The sequence below is a fragment of the Neopelma chrysocephalum genome, unplaced genomic scaffold, assembly GCF_003984885.1.
Source record: "Neopelma chrysocephalum unplaced genomic scaffold, ASM398488v2 Primary Assembly neopelma1_25, whole genome shotgun sequence".
Taxonomy (NCBI): Eukaryota; Metazoa; Chordata; class Aves; order Passeriformes; family Pipridae; genus Neopelma; species Neopelma chrysocephalum.
Window position 1 is genome coordinate 40,511,375 of NW_020897694.1, and position 23,493 is coordinate 40,534,867.

General features: G+C 38.8%; 1 protein-coding gene across 9 annotated transcripts in view; it reads right to left on the reverse strand.

Moving 5' to 3' along the window:
* Positions 1–23,493, reverse strand: part of MCF2L (MCF.2 cell line derived transforming sequence like) — a 162,921-nt gene that overhangs the window by 64,506 nt on the left and 74,922 nt on the right. For 8 of the 9 annotated variants that reach the window (XM_027675055.1, XM_027675061.1, XM_027675057.1 and 5 more), the window contains one exon: positions 3,294–3,377. In XM_027675055.1, the coding sequence (XP_027530856.1) occupies positions 3,294–3,377 (84 nt within the window). Of the gene's footprint in view, positions 1–3,293; positions 3,378–15,511; positions 15,530–23,493 lie in introns of those variants that run through there. The other variant, XM_027675062.1, reaches the window with a different exon arrangement.

Sequence of the window (23,493 nt, forward strand, 5' to 3'; positions counted from 1 at the left end):
GACCGGTGAGGTATTGACAGGTCATTTCCACGGAGAAGAGCAAGAACACAGTGAAGTAAATAAAGTTACAGAGAGTGAGAACCTTAGTGTTTAGAATGACAAATATACATATGTATATAAGCCAAATATATAAGCATTTTGAAAGTTAGTACCAACGCTAACTTTTTCAAAGGCAGAAAAAACAATTAGGAATCAATAAACAAAAATGCAAATAGTATGAAATCATATTTGTATTTCCTTTAATTGAAATACTTTGAAGTTGTTCAATGCATAAAGAGGCATTCAAAGGAAAGTGAATTGAAATAACTGGTTCGGCACTTATGGCGGCCAAGAGTCCCTCATTTGCACATCACATAGCTTGAATGATTTAAGATGCATATCAACATACACACCTGTCTGCATGCTCTTCATCCACATTTATTTTAATACACCTGCACCCTGCAATGGCAGATAGACAAAAGGTTGGGTGGGTATGAAAGTCACCCAGCAACTTTCCAGTCATGGAAAGAGAAAAAAAAAAAAACTTATGAAGGAAAGTATAAAATGTGAATGAAAGACTGTACTGAATACATGAGGAATACATTTTCCAGAGACTTTTAAGTGGACCTTATAATGTCCTTCATGGGATAAAATCCAAAAACGAACAAAAAAAACCAAAATAGGCAGAAGACCCTTTTCAATGCAGAAGGAAAATTGGTTGCACAAGTAGTAACTAAAGGAATAAAATGGTGAGACAGGTGAAACAGTGAACCATATAGCAAGGGTACTTAATAAGCAAAACAACAAAAGAGAGTAACAATTCTAGCAAAGATAAGGACCTTGTTCCACAGAAAGAAAAAACTCCAAGGCGAAAAGTAAACAGCTGTGTCTGAGGTAAAATATTAACTTCGTGGTTTATAAATTTGCTGTGTGAATGACTGATTAAAAACCTCATCCACAGCCCACCCCTCCATTAGCATTAAGCTGAACACATGACTGCATACTCACAGCTGACAAAGAGCTAGTCTGCTGGAGTTAGCTAGCACCTTGATTTCATTGCACTTTGCTGTATTTACTGACAAACTGAAGCATTAACATAAGTTTTTGCTTTAATTTGTTTCATTTCAAGTCTAATTTGGATGTCCCTGCAGCATTTCCATTACAATCTAGGAGAATGAGGGACAAAAGTAAGAAGTGACCCTGACTTTGAACAATACACAGAAAGTAGCTTGGGAAGGGCTATAGCCTTTAGCCACAGAAGCAGACTAGGTTTCATTCACCATTCAAGCAAGTGTCCCATGAGACCTAGATACATCCTATTAGAGAAACTAAAGCAATTCTCAAGCACGTTGCCTTGCTGTTGAAAAGCCAACAAGTAAAATCAGAAATGCATCTAAGACATTCACCAATAACTGCAAAGATGCTATCCACCAAAGGCATTCATAATCCACGGATTTTCATTTTAATGAGTTTTATGCCATGTCCTAAGACATGTCCTAAGCCTGTTTAGTAATAAGCAAAAATGCCCCATTCTGTGGGAATGTCTTAAAATGTCTTAAGACACTTCAAATGTCTTAAGTGGCCTTAGAGCAAAGACACTCGTAAGCACAACTGCAACAACAACCAAAATGTACATAAATCAAGTATCAAAATATTGTCTCTGTTCCTTCATTCACAGAACCTGTAACACCACTATATGGTACAGCACAGAGAACTAACTGTCAGCATCCTGAAGGAGAACATTAGGGTAAAAGAAGTGGAGTCCAAAGTGAAATGAAAATGCCTAATGGTCAACTTGCCCAAGAATAATAAAATACAACAGAGAATGTATTGCACAGTTATGCAGCTGTCCTACTATTTCAGGCAAAGAAAACAGACTTGTAATAGACTGAGTATGAATTAAATAAAAGAAAATAGAGTGAGGAACTTACTAAGCGCCACTACATGGAAGATTTAATGAGTGCTGAAGACACTTGTGGATTTGCGAACTCAACAACTCATCTACTGTAGGCACCAGTTTTCCCCCTCACTTCAGAGAGGCAAAATATAAACCCTATTTACCGTTTCCTAGATAGGTTGATTCTTGCATAACACTATTACAAGACAGTTTCTGCCCTTGGATAAGAAGGAAGAGCTTGGAAGTCAAAAAGATAAACCATCAGAGAGGAATGGTAGATTAAACACTGTCATCTCAAATGGAGCATGAACAGCCAACTCCATAAACAAAATATTCTTACCTCCCCATAGAAAACAGTCACTACCACAGACCCACACCTAGTTTAGTTTGTTTGGCAGGAATAAATCATAATTAATAGCTAATTACAAGAAGATTCAACGAGCTTTTGCCAAGCAAAGCAGTACATTACTTCATCGCTGTGTGTCTCTTGATTTGATGCAGGGAGGAATTCAAAGAGAGAGAGAACAGTTACAGAGTCCAGCTTCAGCCCTGAGAGGTAAATCTCCTTTATGCTGAAGGATACAGAGAGGCTCTGCAAAGCCACTTTCTATGTCTTGGAGGGAGGGCAAGGCTGGAACTCCGCAAGTTTGCTGCTGCACACCTGCCAGAGCTTTACACGCAGGAAGACAAGAGAACAAACTCAGAAGCACATCAGACACCTTCCACACAGCCTGATCAAAGGCCTGATCAGTGAGCAAAGGCACTATCTCCCTTTGACCAGTAAGAGCCAGCCACAGTCTCAGCATGGAAATGGGCCAAGCTCAGCAATCAACACTTGCATGGGAGAAACACAGACCCCCATCACCTACCTGGCACAGTTTATTCGGGGGCAAAGACTCCTTGTGCTGGGGGAACATGGCTGTGCTGCTTTTAGAGATGGCTTTACACCTAAAAGCAGGTTCCTTTGCAGAAGGCAGTTAGCAATACCAAGCCAAAAATCTTGTCCAGAACCTGATGCTGCACATGTCTGACCCCAACACTGAGGCTGCAGGGGAACATGGTGTTGAGGTGCTCACTCCACCACTTTGGCCAAGACTAAGGTGTCAGCTTGGGCTTCAGTATCAAACATGATAGCTGAGTCAGTAGCAGCTGGGGCTGTGAGCTGAGGACTGCAAGACCATAGCAACCACCAGCATATCCATGTTGCAATCTCCAGTTAACTGGAAAATTAACTGTAATTTGAAAATTTATATTATACTTCTAAAAAAAATCTTTTAATAAATCTTTAAAAGACAAGTCTTGATAGTCTACATTTTGATTTACTCATTCTCATATAAGAGACCTCAGAGACTGAAAGCACAACAGACTGAACCGTACATCTAAGCAATGTCAATAGGAGGGAACACCGTAATCTTACCTGACAGATAAGCAAACTGTTTCTTTAATTGGTCTTGAATATCTGCAGCATAGAGGGGAATAATGTCCTGATGCATGATTTCATCTGTGGAGAGAAAAAAAAATTTGCATTGCAAAGTCATTTTATGTAAAATTTCAAAATTTCACAGCAGACATTAAAAAATAATCATCCCTAGAACACAAACACCCAGAAAACTGTCCAAGTTTTGAAAAATATGTGAAAACCTTTGGATTCTTTCAAGCATTTGCCAAGGGCAAGCACTTTGAACAGCATACTGATAAAAGAGTAATGTAGATTTACTGACATTCAGAAGCAATACAGGACTGTCAGTGAATCAAACACTGTAGAGCTATTATTCCTCAGGAGTGACATTAAACAGTGGGGGGTTTACACATAAAATCCAATTTTTATTAGAATCTTCTCATCTCATGCAAAACCAAGAAACTTACGATCCCTCTAGCCTGTTGTCTAGTGTTCAAATGCCCCAAGAAAACAGCTTTAAATAAGATAGGTAGAACAGTCTTGAAAGCACATCCTCACATTGAAAACACACACATTCTGCCTCAACACTGAAAAGCAATGCTTAAGCTTTTATCTCAGCCCTTCCACTTCAGCTTAATGACAACCACACTGCTTTCCTGATCCTTGGTTTTCTGCCACAGTGTTTAAGCAGCAGCATTTCCCATAGCATATTTCCAGAGGTCAAGTAGAAACCTGAGTTTTGCTGATTGCAATAAAGACTGCATGACAAGAGTTGCCTCATTTATTAAACTATAATGTCATTTTTTTTACAAGGAAACAAAAAGTTTTACTCTTTTGCAATTCCTAAAAATTAATTATTCTACATTTTTAGCCTCATTGAAAAGTAGTAAAGAGATAACATAGCCTTTTCATTATTTCGTTTTCAACATTTCTTTTAATCTGACGTTGTATTGGCATTGAAGTTTTGCGTTTTAATGTACATTAAAATGCCATTACAATAGTCTCCAATCTGACACTCAAAGCTGTTAATATGCACAGGAAAAGTAAGTAAAAGCTAAAACTGATGTAAGGATAAGTGTCATCTGCACTGAAGTACAAGCTGAAGTAGAGCTCTGACCCTCAAGGAAGGGACTTGTTTTCATTGAGATCTTTCAAATGGTAGATTGTGAGCAGACAGACACTCACTTCTATAAGTGACTCTCATATATATAAAATTCTGAGAACTGCAATTATTTGAGAACAGCAAAAAAGCCACTTTCAGTTACTTCTTCCAGATAAGCAACAACTTATACTGTGAAACAGAACTTCTCTGTTTTCTGTCGTCCAGTCAGGCAGAGGAAGACCCATGACCACTTTCAAGGTCACACACTGATCAGAGCTATTTTTCTGCATCCGGTGAACTGCTGCCTGATCAGAAGACCTCTGCATACCATGCTGTCAAATCCATAAGTGGATATGTTTAACTGGCAAGACATATTTCACCCAGACCTTCAGTTATGTCATCATCTTAACGTTTTGAAGTGAACACTGAACACAGAGCTTTCAAAAGTCCAATCTCAGATGGTCAAGTAATTCCCAGAAGAGGAACAACCCACTCCCACAAAGAAAAAAGAATTCCGATTTTATTTTTGTTGTCCATGCTTTATAATATAAGGAACCCTCCTGCAGCAGTGTTTAAGAAATTGATTCTGCAAACCAATGCCTGCAGGTGGACCCGTTTACCTGAATATAAACTCCTACAGGATCAATGCCTATATTTTGGTGGGAGTTGGGAAAAAGGAAAATAATGTAATCACTCTGCAATGTGTCATCCTGCCTAAAGTCATAGGCAGAAATCATTTTTATTATTGCATAGTATTGCACTCTAAGCATGTAATAAAATAGTTGTGTTTTGCATAAGTACATATATGACGCAACATTCAAGCAGGCAAAACATTCTTAAGGAAGAGAAACTCTATGTTTCCCAGATATATATTGATCACTAGTTCCTCATGTATCCATGTGATCAATCCCACTGCAATCCTGACTTGTGCCGTGTGGAAGATGGAGTCTAGATTTGATTGCTCCAGTGTTCCCTCTGATAGGAAAAGCAGCTTTTGCAACCCACACAGGTAAGCCCCATAACCTTGTGGTCAAATAGTGCTTCACTGAAAAGATAGTATTTCCCTTCTCCTGGTTTTAAACTCACTTTTGACTCAAATTTAGGAGTCTGTCTGTTTGCAACTGGAGGAGCAGCACAATGTGACTGTTTACAGACAGCAAACCTCCAGAATCCCTTCCTGCTGTGCTCTCCTCCACCAAAGCACATCTCATCTAAAAGCTAAGTATGCATTAAGATCAGAGCTGATTTTCAATAATTTGAAACAACTGTGATTGAAAATAGCAGCACCAAAAAAAAAGGGGGGGAAAAAAAAGGGGGGGGGACAAAAAAAAAGGCAAAAAAAGAGGAAGAAAATGCAGCTCTTGGAATTGCCAAGCAGGTCACATCCAGCAGCTCAACTGGATACACTTGAACCCAGTATCACTGCCCACAGATTTAGCCAAAAATCCCTTTTAAATACCTTGTTTTCCTTCAGAGAAGATGCTATTGTAAAAACTCATTGTTCTGCATCATTTCCTTCACATTTAGCATTCCTCTAGAAAAGAGAGCTCATCACAGTTTGTTTGGGGTTTAATCTGATTTTACTTTAAGGCTGTCCATCATTACTTGAATATGCTATTTCTTTAACTGGATAAGCCAACAAAAGGCACACATACTAAATAGACTGTGAGGGCACACGCTCCTTACAGTAGTGGCCTTTGGGGAAAATAATTTCTTGGAAGTATTCTTTAAACAGAGAACTTGCCACCTGCTACATTCTTTTGGGACAATTTTCCATTTTTGTAGAGCTAATTAAGTGCACATTAAAATACAGAATTACTGAAAATCTGTTCCCTGTTTTCTAAGAAATTTTTATAGGATCAAACTCCACTTCCACTTGGATGGATTAAGATTCGCACAGCCCATTATTTTCCCTGTTCTATCTTTACTGCTTTACGTAGTGTTTTCAAAGCAGAGACTTAAGAGTCTGCCTGTTTTACTGTATCCAAAATCCATAGCTGAAAAAAGTTGCTCATATCAAATCATGCCAGAATATCCAGTCTTTCTTGAGGAGCTCATTTAAAGAGTTTGCCAGACTAGCTTGCTTAAAAGAAAGCCCCCAGGATTTATAGTGCATCTGGTATTGTGCGTGGTAATGAAGAGGAAAATAAGGTTTTCTAAAGTTACTACTGCTTTTTTATTATCACTGTTTTTTTTCTAAATAAACTCATACAATAGCTGGTAATGCCCAAAGATTTTTTTCTAAGCTGACAACTAGAGGTTCTTTAAAAAAACCACATTATTTAGTATTTGAATTATGAGTGTAAGACAGGACAGGAGTGTCATCTTACTAACATAAAGGAATCACAGTTAAATATATGGTTCTTATTACAAAAAAGTCTCTCTAAAAATGTGAACCTCAATCTTACAGATATATAATCTTTTAATTCAATTTTAAATATTGCTTTAATAGTTCTGTCTCGATGATAGAGGATGATGGCTTAGAGGGGCCCGACCCCATACCATCAGAGGCACCTGACTGCATTTCAAATGAAGCAGGATGACAGATTTAAGCATGAGGGCACAAAGATAACTTGTGCTTGAATTACCTAGTGCCTGTAAGCTCTGAAGAAACCTGGATCTGAGAAAACGATCAATGTCACTCAAGTCAAGAATTGCCCTTATTGGTAAAAGGCTCCTCTTTCTTTTCTGATCAAACTGAAACTCATCATCATTTGGAGTTTGTCTGACATGCCAAAGCAAACCCATTTTCACAGAAGACAATGCTGGAGGAGAGTCTAAACTGACTGTACCTACATGGTACAGAAGGAAGACTCCGGACATGACTTGTGAGCCTCCTGTAATGGTTTAATCCAACTCCCAGTGTGCCAGCTGGAATTACACCACCCTTTAAGTAGTTCTGCAGGAAATTCTATGGCCATTACTTTATACCATCTTGACAGGCAACCTATTTGTACACATCCGGACACAGTTACACCTCTCAGCACAGATTCCAGTAGCACACCAGAAAGCAAACTGCAAATCATTTTTTCTCCTCCTCCTCTTTCTAGCTGAGTCGGCAAGATTTTCATGAAAACATGTCTATGGCTTCTCTATGAAATTCATGCCTTAAATTGAAGAAATGTATTTTTCTCAAACAGTTTTGTTTTGCTTCTCCTCTGGAACAGCCTACTCACTCAAAGAGTTTTATAACGGGGATCTTAATTTGAAAAATCTCTTCTTTAACCACCCTCCCATCTGGTAATTATAAATGCAAGATAATGACTTTCAGAGCAGTCCCTTCATCTCTCTCAGCCCCAAGGCAAACCTTTCATTTCCTCATTCTTCCCTCTTCATCTTTGTCCCTCGACCACCATAACTAACAGTCAGCTCCTTTGTGTAGCCCCCAAAGGAGGAAGGGCCAGAGCAGCAGAGCTGGTGCAGATAACCCTCTTCCACACTAAGCCATGTAAAACTAATGAGCTAGTCAGGATGCCAAACGAGATTTCCAGCTTTAAAACTGAATTTTAAAAATTGTTGCAGATTAGTGATGACGCCTGCAAGCTCTCTGCTAGGTATGCTCAGGCACAACAGCTGCAGACTGAGCTCCTCAAGTCCTTGTGCTATTTTTAGCCACACAGGGTTGATGACAGGAATTTATACAAGTGTTCATAAACTAAGATTTGAAACCTCATCAGTTCAAAATGCCTTCAGGAAGAGTTCATTTCGATTTCATTTGACTACATTGTCATCAAAAGGAGGGTCCAGGAAAAGTGAGTGATTAAACTTCTGGAGTTTTCATGCAAAACACAGTTCTCTACTGAAGTGTAGTTGTGAAGGAAGTTATCATCCAGGCAAAACAGTACTCTTGCAACTTGTTTGTTTCTGGTGAGCTAAAATATCCCAAGCAAGCAGAAAATACAAATTCTTTTTCTCCACCAGCATCCCAGTTGTTAGCACAAATAGATATAGAACAATCTAGTGCTCCAAACAGCTTCATTTCGCATTGAGTGTCCAATAAACCTTTTACATTATATAGTTATGTAAGAATTTTACTTGTAAAAGCTTTACAGCTGACAGTAAAGTTACATCTCCCATTTCCTCTTCTAGTCAGAGAAGACAATTTCCTCTTATGAGCCCTGGTACATAAAACAGATCCTCAAGTTGAGATACTTTTTCTTTTAAGAGAATCATGCTTCATACAAGTTCCACTTCTGCAGCATTACTAACATCAGTAAATTTTCTAGGACTGTATGGCCTACTCCCCCAATATGCACAGAACAGCACCACTATGTACCCAAGAGGCTCCAACAGGCTAGGGTGGAATCCCAGACATCTTCAACGTTAAGTAAGGATCTAGTCGAGTCAAGACTTGGAAGTGGTACTGCCAAAGAAAGTCTAAAACCTTAGGAGTGATGTTCCCTGTATTATAAGCCCATGCACAGTGGACACAGGTACGTATTGTTTGAGTGGTTTTTAAATGTCTTGTGCATCAGAAGCCCTGACAGATCTTTGACAAACTCCATGATATTTCTCCAGCACTTCTCATAATTCCTAACTTTTGGTAATATTTAAATTATTTCATTGAAATGAAACTTGATAACTCTGCTTTGTTAATCATACCTGAAGAACACAACTACTACTTAGAAGACACATAAATTAGTCCAAAAAGGCTGCAATTACAGAATTTAAATATGGGGCAGGAACTTGTCATGGGTTAAATAACAAAAACCAAACCCCAACATGTTTGTATTATACAGATGCCTGTCAAACCCCATGCTTTAAACAGGCAATTTCTGCTTACTGTAATCACAATTAAAGAAAAAAATATCCACCTGTTTCTTCCTTGAGATCACAGAGTTAGAGATTTGGCACAGGACAATCAACAAAACTATGAGGATGATGGTTTGGTTTCAGATAGGGAGATTAATAACGGATTTTTCTTTAAAAAAACATTTTGAGGTGTACAGCAAATGCACAGTTGCTGGCCTGGCACAAGATGACAGGAGGTGTAACAGTTCCCATTTTCTTGACTCAAATTATGAAATACCTGCTCAAAAGCACACTGAGAGCTAACCAAGATGTTGGTTTCTTTCAAACTCTTCTCTAGAATTTTTGGAGACCACTTATCATGCATGTCAAAGTAAGTACCTGTTTTTCTTCTTACACCTCCCCCATTGTAAAAGGCAATCAAGTTCTTTGTCTTATTTTGCCTAAATAATATCACCTCAAAGCACAAACACCAGAGGAAATACAATGACCTCTCTTTCATGTGTAATAGATGAATTCACAGGATACTATGAGTACTAAATACTACAGCTTCTTCCTCCTCTGCTTCATCAGTCACACCTACTTGACACATGGACTCTGTAGTCCCACAGCTTGTTAGGGATCAGTTTTAAGTTTGAATATGCCTTACAAGAGTGATTAAACACTAGCTAATCTGTAACTAGAAGAAAATGATGTAATAATTAGGAAGTCAATCTAGGGATCAACAAGACATAATACTTCTTTGTTCTTGAAGAAAACTTAAAGTAAGATAAAAGGAAGGAGTGGGAATGGCGATGGTGTTGCAATTTTGCAAGAAATCTGAAAGTGTTACCAGGTATAGCATTTAATCTTTTTTGCCATGCTTTTGGTCCATATGTGCTTAAGTGCACCTAGTCTGTTTTGCTGAGAAAGACATTCTTTGTGCTATAGTAAGTGATAATAATTACTCCCTTCACAAAATGAGAAGGAAGAGGAACTTACAATCATGCCACGCAGCCATATTATATAATAAATTTTTATTAGTCACCAAAAGGCCTTAGAGATAAAGGGCTGTGACACTGTCAGACGTACTTGCTACCCAAACAAAGCAATTAACCTGGTGTGAATGGCAAACAACAATATTGCTCTCATCTTTTTTCCAGGATGTCCTGAAGAAAGCCAAGCCTTCTGGTAAACCCTTCTCTGTTATTTCAGGATAGTTTCAGACTGCTAAGAATAGTGCTTAAATATTGCCAAAACTGCAGCATTATTAACTCCTTAATACTGCAAATCATGCTGAGTGTACAGTATAAAAATATTTCTAAAGTATTAGATGTACTTAGTCACCTACAAGCAGCAGATTTTGCAAAAAGCAAAGATTTTTTTTTTTAATGGAGAAATATTAGATAAAGACTGAACAGCAGAGAATGTACCCCTAGCCAGCACTCAAGCGATAAGAAGGCAAGTGACCCAGATGTGTCTCACTTGGTACTTTAGCAAGCAAGCCTCCATGAAATAACAAAAAGGTTAGATTTTGCCAGCTGCATTTAATAAGATTTAATGCTCTGAGAAAATTATTACAGGAATTTTGGTTTCTAAGTACTAAAGCCTTGCAAAGAAGAGGAAACCTTACTAATACAGAAAATGGTAAGATCCACTCTGAATAGAAGAGCCACATGTAAATTAAAGAATTCATCTTCAGCGAGCCTTAAAAACTAGTCATGCAATCACTCAGCTTAAACACATAAGTTAAAGTGGATATATTTTCAGGCAACCAACCCAAAGATTTGTCTCCATCAAAATTACTTGCTTTCAACTCCTCCTCTGCAGAAAAGTATTGTATCTCAAAGCAGGTCCCAAAGCTTTAACTGAAAAGTCAACATGCACAGGAGCAGCTGCATGAATACCTGGCAATTCCACTAAACAGAATGCTATTTTTGTGTGCTCTTTTGGAAGCAAGATAAGATTTTAAACAATGAGTGATTTTACTCTTTATTTGAAAAAAAAACCACTTTAATAAAACAGCAAAGTGGTAAAATCTGATTTCTCATTATACACATCTATTCTGGAGATATATTATAGCAGTGCTAACAATTGTCAGGTTGTCACAGAAAGGGTTGGGCTGGAAGAGACCTACAAAGACCATCTAGTTCCAACCTCCCTGCTGTAGGCAGGGACACCTTCCACTAGATCATGTTGCTCAAAGCCCCATCCAACCTAGCCTTGAACATTCCCAGGGATGGGCCTTTCACAACTTCCCTGGGCAACCTGTTCCAGTGCCTCACTATCCTCAATGCAGAGAAATATTTTCTCTTAATGCCCAAACTATACCTGCCCTCTTTCAGTTTAGAACTGGTACTTCTTGTCCTGTCACTCTCGTAAAAAGATCTTTTCTGAATTTTATCACTTCAACGACATAGAGGAGGGCTATAATCACTTCTAACAATATATTTTATGGTACTCTGACACAAGCACAGTTTTTTATGTAACTGTACATTTATAAACTTATGTTTCGAGAGGGGATGCAAAGCACTTCATGGGTGTGAGAGAGAAGGAAGGGCTAAGTGTTCACCAAGTGGCTTATTTAGAGCTGTGTACTAGTTTTCAGCTAAGACATTCACTTGCAGGTGCTATTAAATTTCCCAGTATTTTCGACTCTGACTACAGGTGACTTAGAAAGAAGAGGTTGCTGAGTTCATAAACAAACTGGCTACCCCACTTACCACACAGATGACAGAATTGTTAATGAAGCAGCCCTTGAAGCACTGTGGCTTACTGCCTAATGCCATTAAAAATATGAACCCCATCATGCCTTTCTAAACCACTGCTAGTATTAACTGTTTAACGTAGCACAGAGGCAGAACATGGACATGGTTCAGTATTTTGCGTGGGCAGCTAAAGAATCCTTTAGTGCAATACAGTGGGCTTTGCTGCTCACATGCAGTGTTTTGCAGGCAGTGTGCAAGAAGTTTGAAAGGAGCCCCCACTTCTTTGCTTTATAGACCCCAATTTTCACCTCTTTTAGGGCTCAAATGAAGCCTTTCTATTCATTATCCAATCTCAGAATTTGACATGTTGGTAATGATTAATCAAGGTCTCCTAAATAAAGCTCTGGACTTGTTAGTGAAAAGCTATTTTTGATGGAAACTGTGCAAACCAAATCAATGAAGATATAATTTCTTGAACTTACTTCAGTGTCTCATCTGCAAAAAAACCCCATTAGATTCTGTAAGTGCTACAGTCCAACTGGATGTTACCTCTAATTTGAGAGGTTGTTTTGCTAGAATTTCAAGTCCAAAGATTGATAGTTTTCTTTTAAAAAATCTGCCCTTTTGTGCATACAGGGAAACTACTTCAGATTCCTGAAACAACAACAAAAAATTCCTTATTCTGTGTGTGCAAAGTACAAAGTAGATATATATTAAAAAGGTAACAATTTGCTCTTTGTTAAGAGAAACTGTGGTCCGTCAATTGCCTCGAGTGATATGAGAAATCCTTGCTCAGAACTTAAAACCAACAAAACCCTGTCATGTTCAAACTGAGAAGTTAATAAATACATCACTTACTCTGAGTTAGATGACCTACATAATTTCTCTCACCTAACTAAGCATAAAGCAGGAAACAAGGCTAAGTACAGTGAAGTTGAACTTAGTTTGCTGCAATTCCACAGGCTTTGTGGAATGAAGGTTTATAAAAGACAAGGTCTTCAAAAGGCACTATGAGTGACTGCTTTTCCATTTTCAAAGGCTTTGGGTCTTCTGCACAAAACAGAAATGCAGTAGGGCTGCATTTTCCAGAGAAAAGCAATGTAAATGAAAAAAGTTCTGAATATCTGATGCTTAGAGAAGGGCCTGAGACACAGCATCTATAAAAGCAGCTGAGGAAAAAAAAATATGGCTCCTTCATTTTGAACCTCTCATACATCATGTGCAGTAAAGAGGCTGAAGTGCAAACTTTGACCTTGAACTTCCCCGGTTGTGGGTTCTCATCTGGAGTCCCATTTGACCTCACTGGATAGCCTGCTCCTTAGACACTGAAGGCAGGTTTAAAAAAACAAATGAACAAAAAAAGTCACATCATCAGTTTTAAGATGGTGGTTTACTTTTAAAATACCTGTGCCTAGGTGCCAGTGAGCACCAGGTTTCCATGACATCACTGAGGTGCTCTATACAAGTTTGGAGTGTTCATTTTAGTTTTTAAAGGACACTAACACTTATTAGAAAGGAGTGAATGTCTTTACTGAAATTTTACACAGCAAAGGGGTGAGAGGCAACAGCCAGACAGTACAACATGGTAAATTCCAGCTGAATACAAGTCAAAAAAATAGACCATGAGAAGAGCCAAGCGCTACAAGAGGCTGCCCCGTCAGGCTGAGTGATCTCCCCTTGGAGATATACAACACTCAGACAAGTTTCTGAGAGACCTGCTTAGCTTTAAACTTGCTTGGAGCCAGAGTGGGAACTAGGTGGCATCCTGAGGTCTCTTCCAACCTAAATTTTCCTGTAATGCTGAAGGAATTCCCTAGTGAGAAGTCCCTAGGCCTACCTCACAATCCTGGAAAGAAAACAGAATTTCCAACATAGATATCATGGCCTTACAACAAATGATCACATACAAACTAAATTGCGTAATAATTTAATATGTTGACTTTAAAAATGAATATAGAATATAGTGTAAAATTTAGTTATGTTGACACATTTGCTGAATCCCAGGCTAATAAAGTCTGTCTACAACCATATATTACATGGTATATCAATTTTCTGAAAAACAAATTTAAAATAAAAAAGATGGCTAAGGCAATAGCTTTTCCAAGTGAAAGGGGAAATATCCCTAGTTCTGCTTTCTAAAAAACAACTCCAGCCAATAATTTATTTTCTAAGAACTGTTCACAACCCACCAGAGGGGTCCCATGTTAACAACTAACAGGTTCTCAGGACACAAAACTATCGCCTAGTAGCAGATCCCTTTCCTGCTACAGTTCTATAGCTCTGAAAATATCACACCATACCTGTCTCGTGCGCAAACAAAGCATAGTACTGACCTGCCTTGCTTTCCTCCTTTCAGATAAAGCTTGTTCTTAACACCAAGATGTAGCAAATGACATGACGATTCATCCACTGCAACCTTTGTTCCCTAACATGCAACTTGCATGTGCCGCACTTGACTCCAGCAGATGAAAGGCATCCATCTTCATTCCAAATAAGGTTGTGATAGCCAGATTTTAAGAACTTCCTTTAATTACAAGCACACATAGAAGATCTCTGCTAGGACTCCAAGTCATCCTCTTTCCTACTGACAACAAAATCCAGCAGAACCTCCACGACAGATCCTCCATAAGATCCTGTCCCTTGGAGACTGCCTGCTAACTCCTGGGGACCCACAGCCGCAGACAGGCAGTGCTGGCTCCCACACCCCACTACTGCAACAGCCAGAATGTGTTAGAGACTTTTTAGTCTTGTAATGTACCTACAAGACAAGAGGTGCTTACAACTGCATTTCGATGCTGAAAACCAGAACCAACACTGTTCACAACTACCTGCACAGTCTTTAAGCAAAACAGAGACTCAAGTACTGTGCCTATATTTCAGTTTGTACATCCTTTTTGCCATCCCTCTATCCTCACTCCTGGACACAAACTGAGAAAATTCTCCAATGAGATATTGTTTTGCTTGGAATTTTTCAGAGAGTTGACAATGGAAAGACGAGTATCTGAGACCTCTCCCCTCTACTGACTGTAGGCACAAAAAAAATCTCATGCAGTGCTCAGGAGGAAGAGGAAAGAACAGTGCCAGAGAACAGGACAACCCTTTTGCCCATTTTGAGCACAAAATCTTTCAACAATTCTCCAGAAAGGAGTGATCTCTGGCACACTGAACATGCCCACAAGAATTGGTGGCAGTCAACAGATGAAAATCAAGCCTTGCCAGTTGCTGGCAGAAGCTGCCCTGCTCACTTATTTCTCAGTAATCAAATACAAATTAAAACACCCTATTTTAAAAATAGCAATTTACACAAGTAGTCCTGGCATGGTTACATATGCATCACTATGATTTGACACAAAACACTCCCTGGTTCTGCAGTTTAAAACAGACATTCACTCTGTTATAGAATAATCAGTGGTTTCCTAAATCAACCCCTCCCCTCTTAGGACAGATGATAATGCACATAAAGAACAAAAGTTACTCAGACGGATTAATCCCTCCACCCTTTCCATATGGTTATCTTCACCTTTCTTAAACCTTTCACTCATTCCTCCTAAGCAGCATGCCTTTTAGTATTACCCCTAGTAGCATCGAGCACTACCTGAGAAGCAGAACACTCAGACTAGCATGTTGTTAATTAGTAATACTAACTAAAGATTAGTAAGAAGATCCACCCTTCATTTAGAAGACCCACCTTTACATACCTGTTTCATTTAAATCTGACATTTCAATAGCAACAACACTGGAAGGTTAGACACCAGTCCATGGGCTCAGTGCTCTTTCTCTGTCCTCCTCTGCAATAGTCATGTATACCAAAAGCAGAAAACAGAACTGGGAACGTGGATTCAGGCATCAGAATAAGGAAGCAATTTTTGCTTGTGCCTGTTCCACAAAACACGCTTTCAGTTTGCAATGGACTGTAGCTGCACTATTAACGGCAAATAATATCTTCACTATTCCATTACATCTTAACAGAAACAACACTTCTATAGAAAGCTCTGACTGAAGGAATCCAAGAAATAATGCATTTTAGATTAACCCTCCTATACTAACAACTAGGGGATGCCAAATTGTATCCTGTGAAAGAAACTATGCTTTTTCCCTACCTCCAACAGGGATCAGGAGAAATTATGTATCTGATATTCACACAAAATGCAATGAATTGAAAATTAAAACACACTGTACACCAGGAACAGCAGGACAGCTCTCTGCAACAGCAAATTCTTCTTGTAAGCTTTAGTAGCAGTTCTGATCACTATAATCATGGTGTGAGTGAACAAAGTACCTTCCGTGTAAAATACAGGAACGGATTTAGTGGATACATCTGCTGTACCGAGAAATACATCTGCAAATAAAAGGATACACTGCAAATTTACACAAGGACAGAAAACACACACATGTAACAATAAATTATATTTATACATGAATGTACACAAGCAGAATAGAACTTTTGCCTTCATACTAAAACACATCCCATTCTCCTCAGTAGGATAACGTTATCTGGCAAAGTTCCTGCCTGACCTGCAATCAAGTAACTAAGAAAATTTGAAATACTAGACACACCTGTGCTTTTCTTCAGAAGAAGCCACAATTCAGCAATATCTCTGTAGAGCAAGGAGATCAGGCTTAAGGTCATGTTGCTTCTAATCGATTTAGTGCAAAACAGTTCTGCGGACAGTGACCTATTTATCTGTGAGCTCGTCTTCAGTGCAAAATGAGAGCACAAAACTCCATCTTTCACTCAAAGCCAAGCCACCGGGGGCACAATGCCTTTCTTCAAATTACATGCAGAGCAAGTGTGCCTGTCAGCAGGCTCAGAGGTCTCCAAAGGGCTTGCTGGCTGCTGGTTACCACTTCTTGTCTTCCTGCATAAAGTGCTGGCATGCATTATATGCAAGCTGTTTGCTTTAAACATGAACACATGCCCTGTTCAAACGTTATCAGAGTAAAAACGTATTAAAAAATTAATCCTAAGTGTGCCTTGTCAAAACCCCTCCCTTTAAAAGCCCTAGTTTTAATAAAAATTGTTCAGTAAATCTATCATCATATTTTTCTACCACCCATCCCTACGCACAGGGAAATTAACTGCCCAAGGGGGAGATGTCCTTTTTCCAACAAACCTTTGGCTAGAAAGCTCCCCAGAAATACATTCAGTTTTTCCTGTTTGTGAGGGAATTCTCACTGACATGTCTCTGGTGGAACCAAACTGGGTTGTTTTCCTTGATGGGAAACTCATCAAGCACCTGTTCCCTATAAAAAAGCCTACCTAAAGCAGCAGGAGCTGCCAAAAAGACATGTATTCTACTAACGTGACTTTGCAAGTTGAAATATTTTGAAATCTTATTCATAAGACAATGGGAAATAAGGCAACAAATTACAAAACCAACTAGAACAAAAGTATTCCATATGACCTTTCAGACATGAATGCTGAGCTGTCTTGCTTTACTTGATCCTTTAAAGTCATTGTCCAGTGACAGACTACCTGTTAATTAATACACTTGAGATTAGTTATCCAGACTCACTAATACAAAGAATGAACCAATGAGCATGAGTGATAGCAACAACCATATGAAAACAAATGGATTTGTTTTTTTCACTTTACAGTGTTAGAAGAGCCCTTACCCAACAGGAGAGGTCAAGGAAAGAGGACAGCGAGGATAAAAAGCTTGAATTGATGGTTACATCTGTTCACAAAATCCCATTTGCAGATGGGGAAAAAGCTCCGTTTCTGCTTCAGCACTCCCAGCCGTCAACCAATCCCATAAAAACAAACCCAAACAAACCCAGGTCACCCACAGACCACACCAGAGGTTATTTTCTGAAGTGCCCCACATCTGTGTTCTTATCACTCATCTGCCATGGGGCAGGAACTGTTAATAATGCCACACCAGTCAGTATTATAATAAATCTACCATCTATATAAGCAGCTCTATTCAGTGCATGACATTAAAATGTAACCAGAAGAATATAATCAATTTTGCTATTCAATTCAATTTCAGTTTGGGGGCCATGACATTTTATACTATATCAAAGCACAAGAGTTTCCTAAGCAATATCAGATGTTTTTACATAAGATAGATTTAAAAGAAGTAACACTCCTTAGAAATTTTATACTTAACTGTTCTGTATTTTACATGTCATTAGCATACTAGATTTTGCAAAGAGTTCAAAATTAGTGAATGAGTCCTCACACTGCTCCCAGAAGTCATGTAAATGCTCACACATGTGAAAGCTGAGATGGAGCAAGTGACCTCTCTTAGATCAGGTAACAGCATCTGTTGCAATGTCAGAAACAGGATCTATGTCTCAGCTCTAAGCCCTACTCCTGCCTTCCCAGGACTGTCACCTAACCAGCTGGGTGGAGGTGGAGGCTCCTAGATCAGTATCATGACTTGTAGTCCTCAGACAAAGATCACAATTTTATTTCTAGCTCCTGTGCTACAACATGGCTCCAGAAAGAACAGTCTCAGAGCAGCTACAAATCCATACATCATATGCAAGTACACATGCTTGTATGATATTAACTGCTTACTTAACAGCACCAAGCTGGTATCAAACATTTGAGAGCCCTCTGTAATATGCTTGGACATGTCTGCTAGTAGTGTCAGGATTTTGCTGTCACCTGCAGCACAGCATGAGGAAAATGTAACTCTTGTTATCTGATTGATAATAAATGATGATAAAGCAGGCATGGGAGCGCTTTCCAAACATGTAGAAGGAAGTTTTATAGTCTTCCTCCAGAGATTAAAACTGAGCAAGAGAGGAACTACACCCTTCACAAGATAGGCATCACCCAATGTAGACCCATTCAATAAGCCACAGGAACCTGATATTTTAGCAAGATGGCTACTTCCTTAAAAAACCAAACCAAACCAGAAAAAACAACCAAAAACCCCCATGAATGTAGAAGAGGAGAAAGAATGACCTACAGCATGTTGGCTGTGCTTGTTCTCATTGTCAAGGCAGAGAGGAAGTACATACCCTTGTATTAATCAACACTGCCTGTTTCAGAGCCCACTCATGTTGTATGTAATGTGGACAACCACTCTTCAACAAACTTCTGCCTTCAGATTTCAGAGAAGAGGAAACAGTAAAACAAGTAATTCAGGTGAAAACCAAGTACTAGTTTAAAAATAATTTAATTTCTTGGACTAGTGCAACAGATACATGGAACAGTTATCCTCCAGGCTTCCACTTAGCTTCCTCCTTCCTCACATTCAGATCTCCAAACCCCATAGTTACATATGTTCTAGAATCATAGAATCACCTGGGTTGGAAGGGACCTTAAAGACCATCTAGTTCCAATCCCCCTGCCGTGGACAGGGACACCTTTCAACTAGGTTGCTCAGAGCTCCATCCAACCTGGCCCTGAACACTTCCAGGGATGTGTTTTTCCTGGACCAATCAAGATGTAATAATGACTGTGGCTAACAGCACCAAAATAAAGGAATGTATGTTTCTATCCCGCTATCCTTTAATATTAACCAGCTAGATGCACCTTCACCTCTCACTTTTAGGGACCAGAGTGATCTTAGACTTAACAACACACGTGAAGAAATGGTATGTACAGAGAGCTCAGCCTGTGCCAGAGAGCAGACTCGGAACCTGCTCTGACTGTGCTGGAGGGACAGAAGCCCACACGAAGTGTCTCTGTGGAAACTGGCCTCAGATGCTTGGCTAATGGGTGTTTAAGGCAAAGGTGATTTTCTTTGTAGCAGTTCCATTCTCCATAGAAATCTGGACTGGGCTCCTGTGAAACACTCTCCTGTGAAAAGAGGGTTCCAGCCAGTAACTGAATGCGTTTTTATTTTAGCACTCTATTTTGGGGTGTGGGCATGGTGAAACGTTTGCCCCATGGTGATAACACCTGATTTCCTAGCTGTGCACTTCAGAGAACAGCATTAAGAAAGAACAAAGGCGTTGAAGCACAAAACCCTTCCCCGGCCTTCATGATCCACCTTGAAATACAACCAGAGGGGAAAATTGTGCTATGTGGGCACACATGTCAGTAAGAAGATTTTAGTGCAAAATTAAGCTCTATTAAAACACGAAGGAGCAACAGCTCTCTGAAAAAAAATGTGTGGGCATAAGTGTATACATTTATAAATGCAAAGAAGTTAATTTCAACTCCACTCACGCTCTGCACTCAGGTTAAGCTCTCCCTCCCACCTCAGCATGGGCTGTGAATGACAGGCTCCAGCCGGCAGCGCAGAGGAAAATGTCGTGGGAGAAGCTGTTGAAGATGCATGCAAAGTCAATTGAGGGTAAAAGACTGTGTCATCATAGTTTTATGAAACCCAGAGAAGGAAGCTATGACTGTGGTTTAAATATACAAGACACTGTACCTGCTTTATAAAGCATGTGCAAGTGTGCAGCATGAGGGTGGCAATGTTTGTGGTAAAGGATATTGAAGTTTGGTAAGTTCAATATTGAAATATAATTATTAAACATATTTTTCCTTCAGGGGTGTGGTACTTAGCAAAAAAGCAAACCAATAAAATTATGTGGCACTTCGTGCAATTTAGCATGACAGAAGCTATCCTTATAGGATCATCTTTAGCATAATCTAAATGTATACTCTCTCAAAAAAACCCCTAGCAAAAAAAACCCTAGCAAAATACACCTAACTCACACCTGTAACTGCAGAATTTATAATTGTGTGGAGTTTTGAAGATGTTGCGCAATTTGATGCATAATCTATTGGCATCTAGTTTATCACACTAAACTATTTAAAAGCCCTATTAATTTTCTCCTTCTAATCCTTCTTGATGTTTTTTTTCAAAGAATGAATGCGAAAAAGGTTTCATTCTTTTTGAAGTCATCACACATTCAAAATTTCCAATTCTGTCTGGTTTACATCAAAAGATTTCAAGGATTAAAATTAGTTTATACACACATAATACATATATGCACACACAAACATGTGTTTGTATAAATCCATTACACTAAGCAGTTAGTTAAATATTCACACAGCAACAAAAGTAACCCACTTTGAAACTGCTTTAAAAAAGGCAATAAAAACTGCCAATCATGAAGAAAGACACACTTTTCATTGAAAACAAGCATGCTGGTAATACCAATAGTTTCTGGAGCACTAAAAAGGAAAGGATGCTATTCAATTAAAAGGCTGAACCCTGTGGTACCTTTGAAAAAGATAATGTCAGGAAAAAACATAAGGAAGGCTGCTGAAAAATTCCATACTGAAAGTACACTTTGCACTTAAGACAAAACTAAATCTCAAAGTTTTGAAGATTACACAACCCTCACACCAAGTATCTGAAAAGTAAAACAAAAAGCAAAAGAACACATCAGTACTTTTTAAGGTAGTGTAACACCCTATCAAGGATGGTACTTCTGTGACCTCATGACTACACCTAGGAGCTTTCCCCAAAACGATGATAGAAGCCTGGCCACTGAACACGGTTGTCATACATCTGTTTCAATTTCTAATTAAAAAATTATATCTTTCTGGTGTTTTGAGAACTGAATTTTAATCAGTTTATATTTTTTTGTTTACATGTCCTCTCTAAATAAGCTCTCCCATAAGTATTTAATCATAGGCCTCTCCTTGGCTGTGCAGCAGGATTTATCAAGGTTTCTTGTTTCACAGAGACACAAAAACTGGACTTGTCTTCAGCTTGAATTTAATCACACAGGAGTTAGTAGTAACACACTTTATCCTGCAGTATTTAGTGACAGCTCTGACTGTCCACAGCTACAACGCCAACAGAGAAATGGAAGTGGCCTTTTTAACGTCACAAACTGCAGCGATACTCAGTACAGCGGTGTCTGCAGAGGGATGTTGCTACTCAGGTAGCACTGGGGTGAGGAAAAGAGGACTCCTGGCTTGGGGCTGAAGGTGTCTGTAGTGGTGTTCAAAATTCAGAGATGGGAATTGCAGTCTGATAAGAACTGAAAACTGTAATTAAGGATGGAAACCAAATCACTGTTGAAGTCAGATAGAAGTTAGGACTAAAAATCAGAAAAATGAAGATGAGATCTATTTTTATATCAGCAATGGGATTAAAGGAGCAAATGAAGGAGGGAAAAAAAAAGGCTGTGGAGTTTAGAGGCAGTAGAAAGGAGAATCCAACAGTAAGTAATAAGAACAGAAACACAAGATAAAAGCAGCACAGGAATTTGACTCAGGAAAGGAAAAACAGTTTTATTATGTATTCTGAAACATTACATTAATAAGAACATTATTTCAAAAAGTAAGTAAAACCAAAAGAGACCATTACAACAAAGTAAGTGTTGTGACACACTCACAACTATATTTATAGTCAAAATATAAAACTTTGTCACCAATAGGAAACCCTTTTTATGACTCTTGAAGTACACAGAATCATTTTTTTCCAGATGAACAAGATAATCGGGAAGCAGAAAATCTTTCAGGTCAAAAGCTGTGGGAGAACCGGTTCCAACAAAAATATCAGATACTCCTGTAACACTGACAAACACAGATAAAGCCTGCAAAACTTTATTACAAAGGAAGGAAAGGAAAATAAAACTTTGCAGAAATCATCATTCCCAAAAATCCCTAAAGAGCACACAGGACAGAGAGGAGAGATGACAGAGGTTTTGATCTGTGGTAAAATTAAGAGATAAAAATTATTCATTCTATCATATCTCTAAAATAATAATTTGGGGTAGATTTGGACAAGTTAATTAAAATATTTCAGTAGTGGAAGATTATTCGTAGCTCCAAATGAGTTTTAAAAAAATCTGGTTATGGGATCATATCAGTTATTTGTCATTTTAGATTGGCAATTATAGGCAAAATTCTTCAGAATTGGCCATCAACCTTAAGTCCTTGCACTGCATAAATCTGGCCCAGATTATTGCGAGGTTACATTTGAAAATAGCAAAACCCACATAACTGATAGGAAAAAAATGCCACTGTCTTCTTATTTATCAAGGCAGTTTTGATTTTGACTTATGATTTGGAATTTTTGTAGCCAAGGTATGCACACTGCAGGAAGCTGTGCAACCCACCCAGGCCCCACACATGAGAAAAGTGTGAAAAAATGCAAGCAAACACACTGAGCAATCCTCAAACCCCTTAAAGGTTTCCAAAACAGTATCTCAATTTCTCCCTTAGCCAATCCTTTCACCCTTTTGGGCCTCAACAAGCTCCACAGTTTCCTTAAGAAAAGAAGAGTTTTAACACCAATAAAGAGCAACGAAAGCTCATTTTCCACCAATCAAAAAGAAAAAAAGCAGAAAACAGGCTAGTTTCTTCTGGAGAGCCAACCAGGAGAACTGCTTCAGGGTCTTGACAGAAATTACCCTTTAAGAAAGAAAGTCTCACTGCAACGAGAGAATAAAATACCTTATCCCTTGTGCTTAGCAGCATGATATTGGTTAGATTAAGTCAGTGGAGAAGAGACAAAGCCTGCATGGGTTGCTCTCTGTGGAAAGAAATGACATACAATCACCTTTTTACTTTGTAGATGCAGAATTTTTAAGAAAATATTATTGTATCATTTAAAAAGGCACTGACCACTTCTTCAAAATAAATTAAAAAACCCCCTAACCCTGCAAAGAGCTGTTGTAACATCCATAAACTATTGCAGCATAGCAGCCATATCTGTGTTCTGTTTCCAGTCTCTGGGAAGCAAACAGGAAGCCTATACCCTTACCTGATTGAAAAAGCAGCCAGTCCCTGAGATGTTAATCAGCCTAA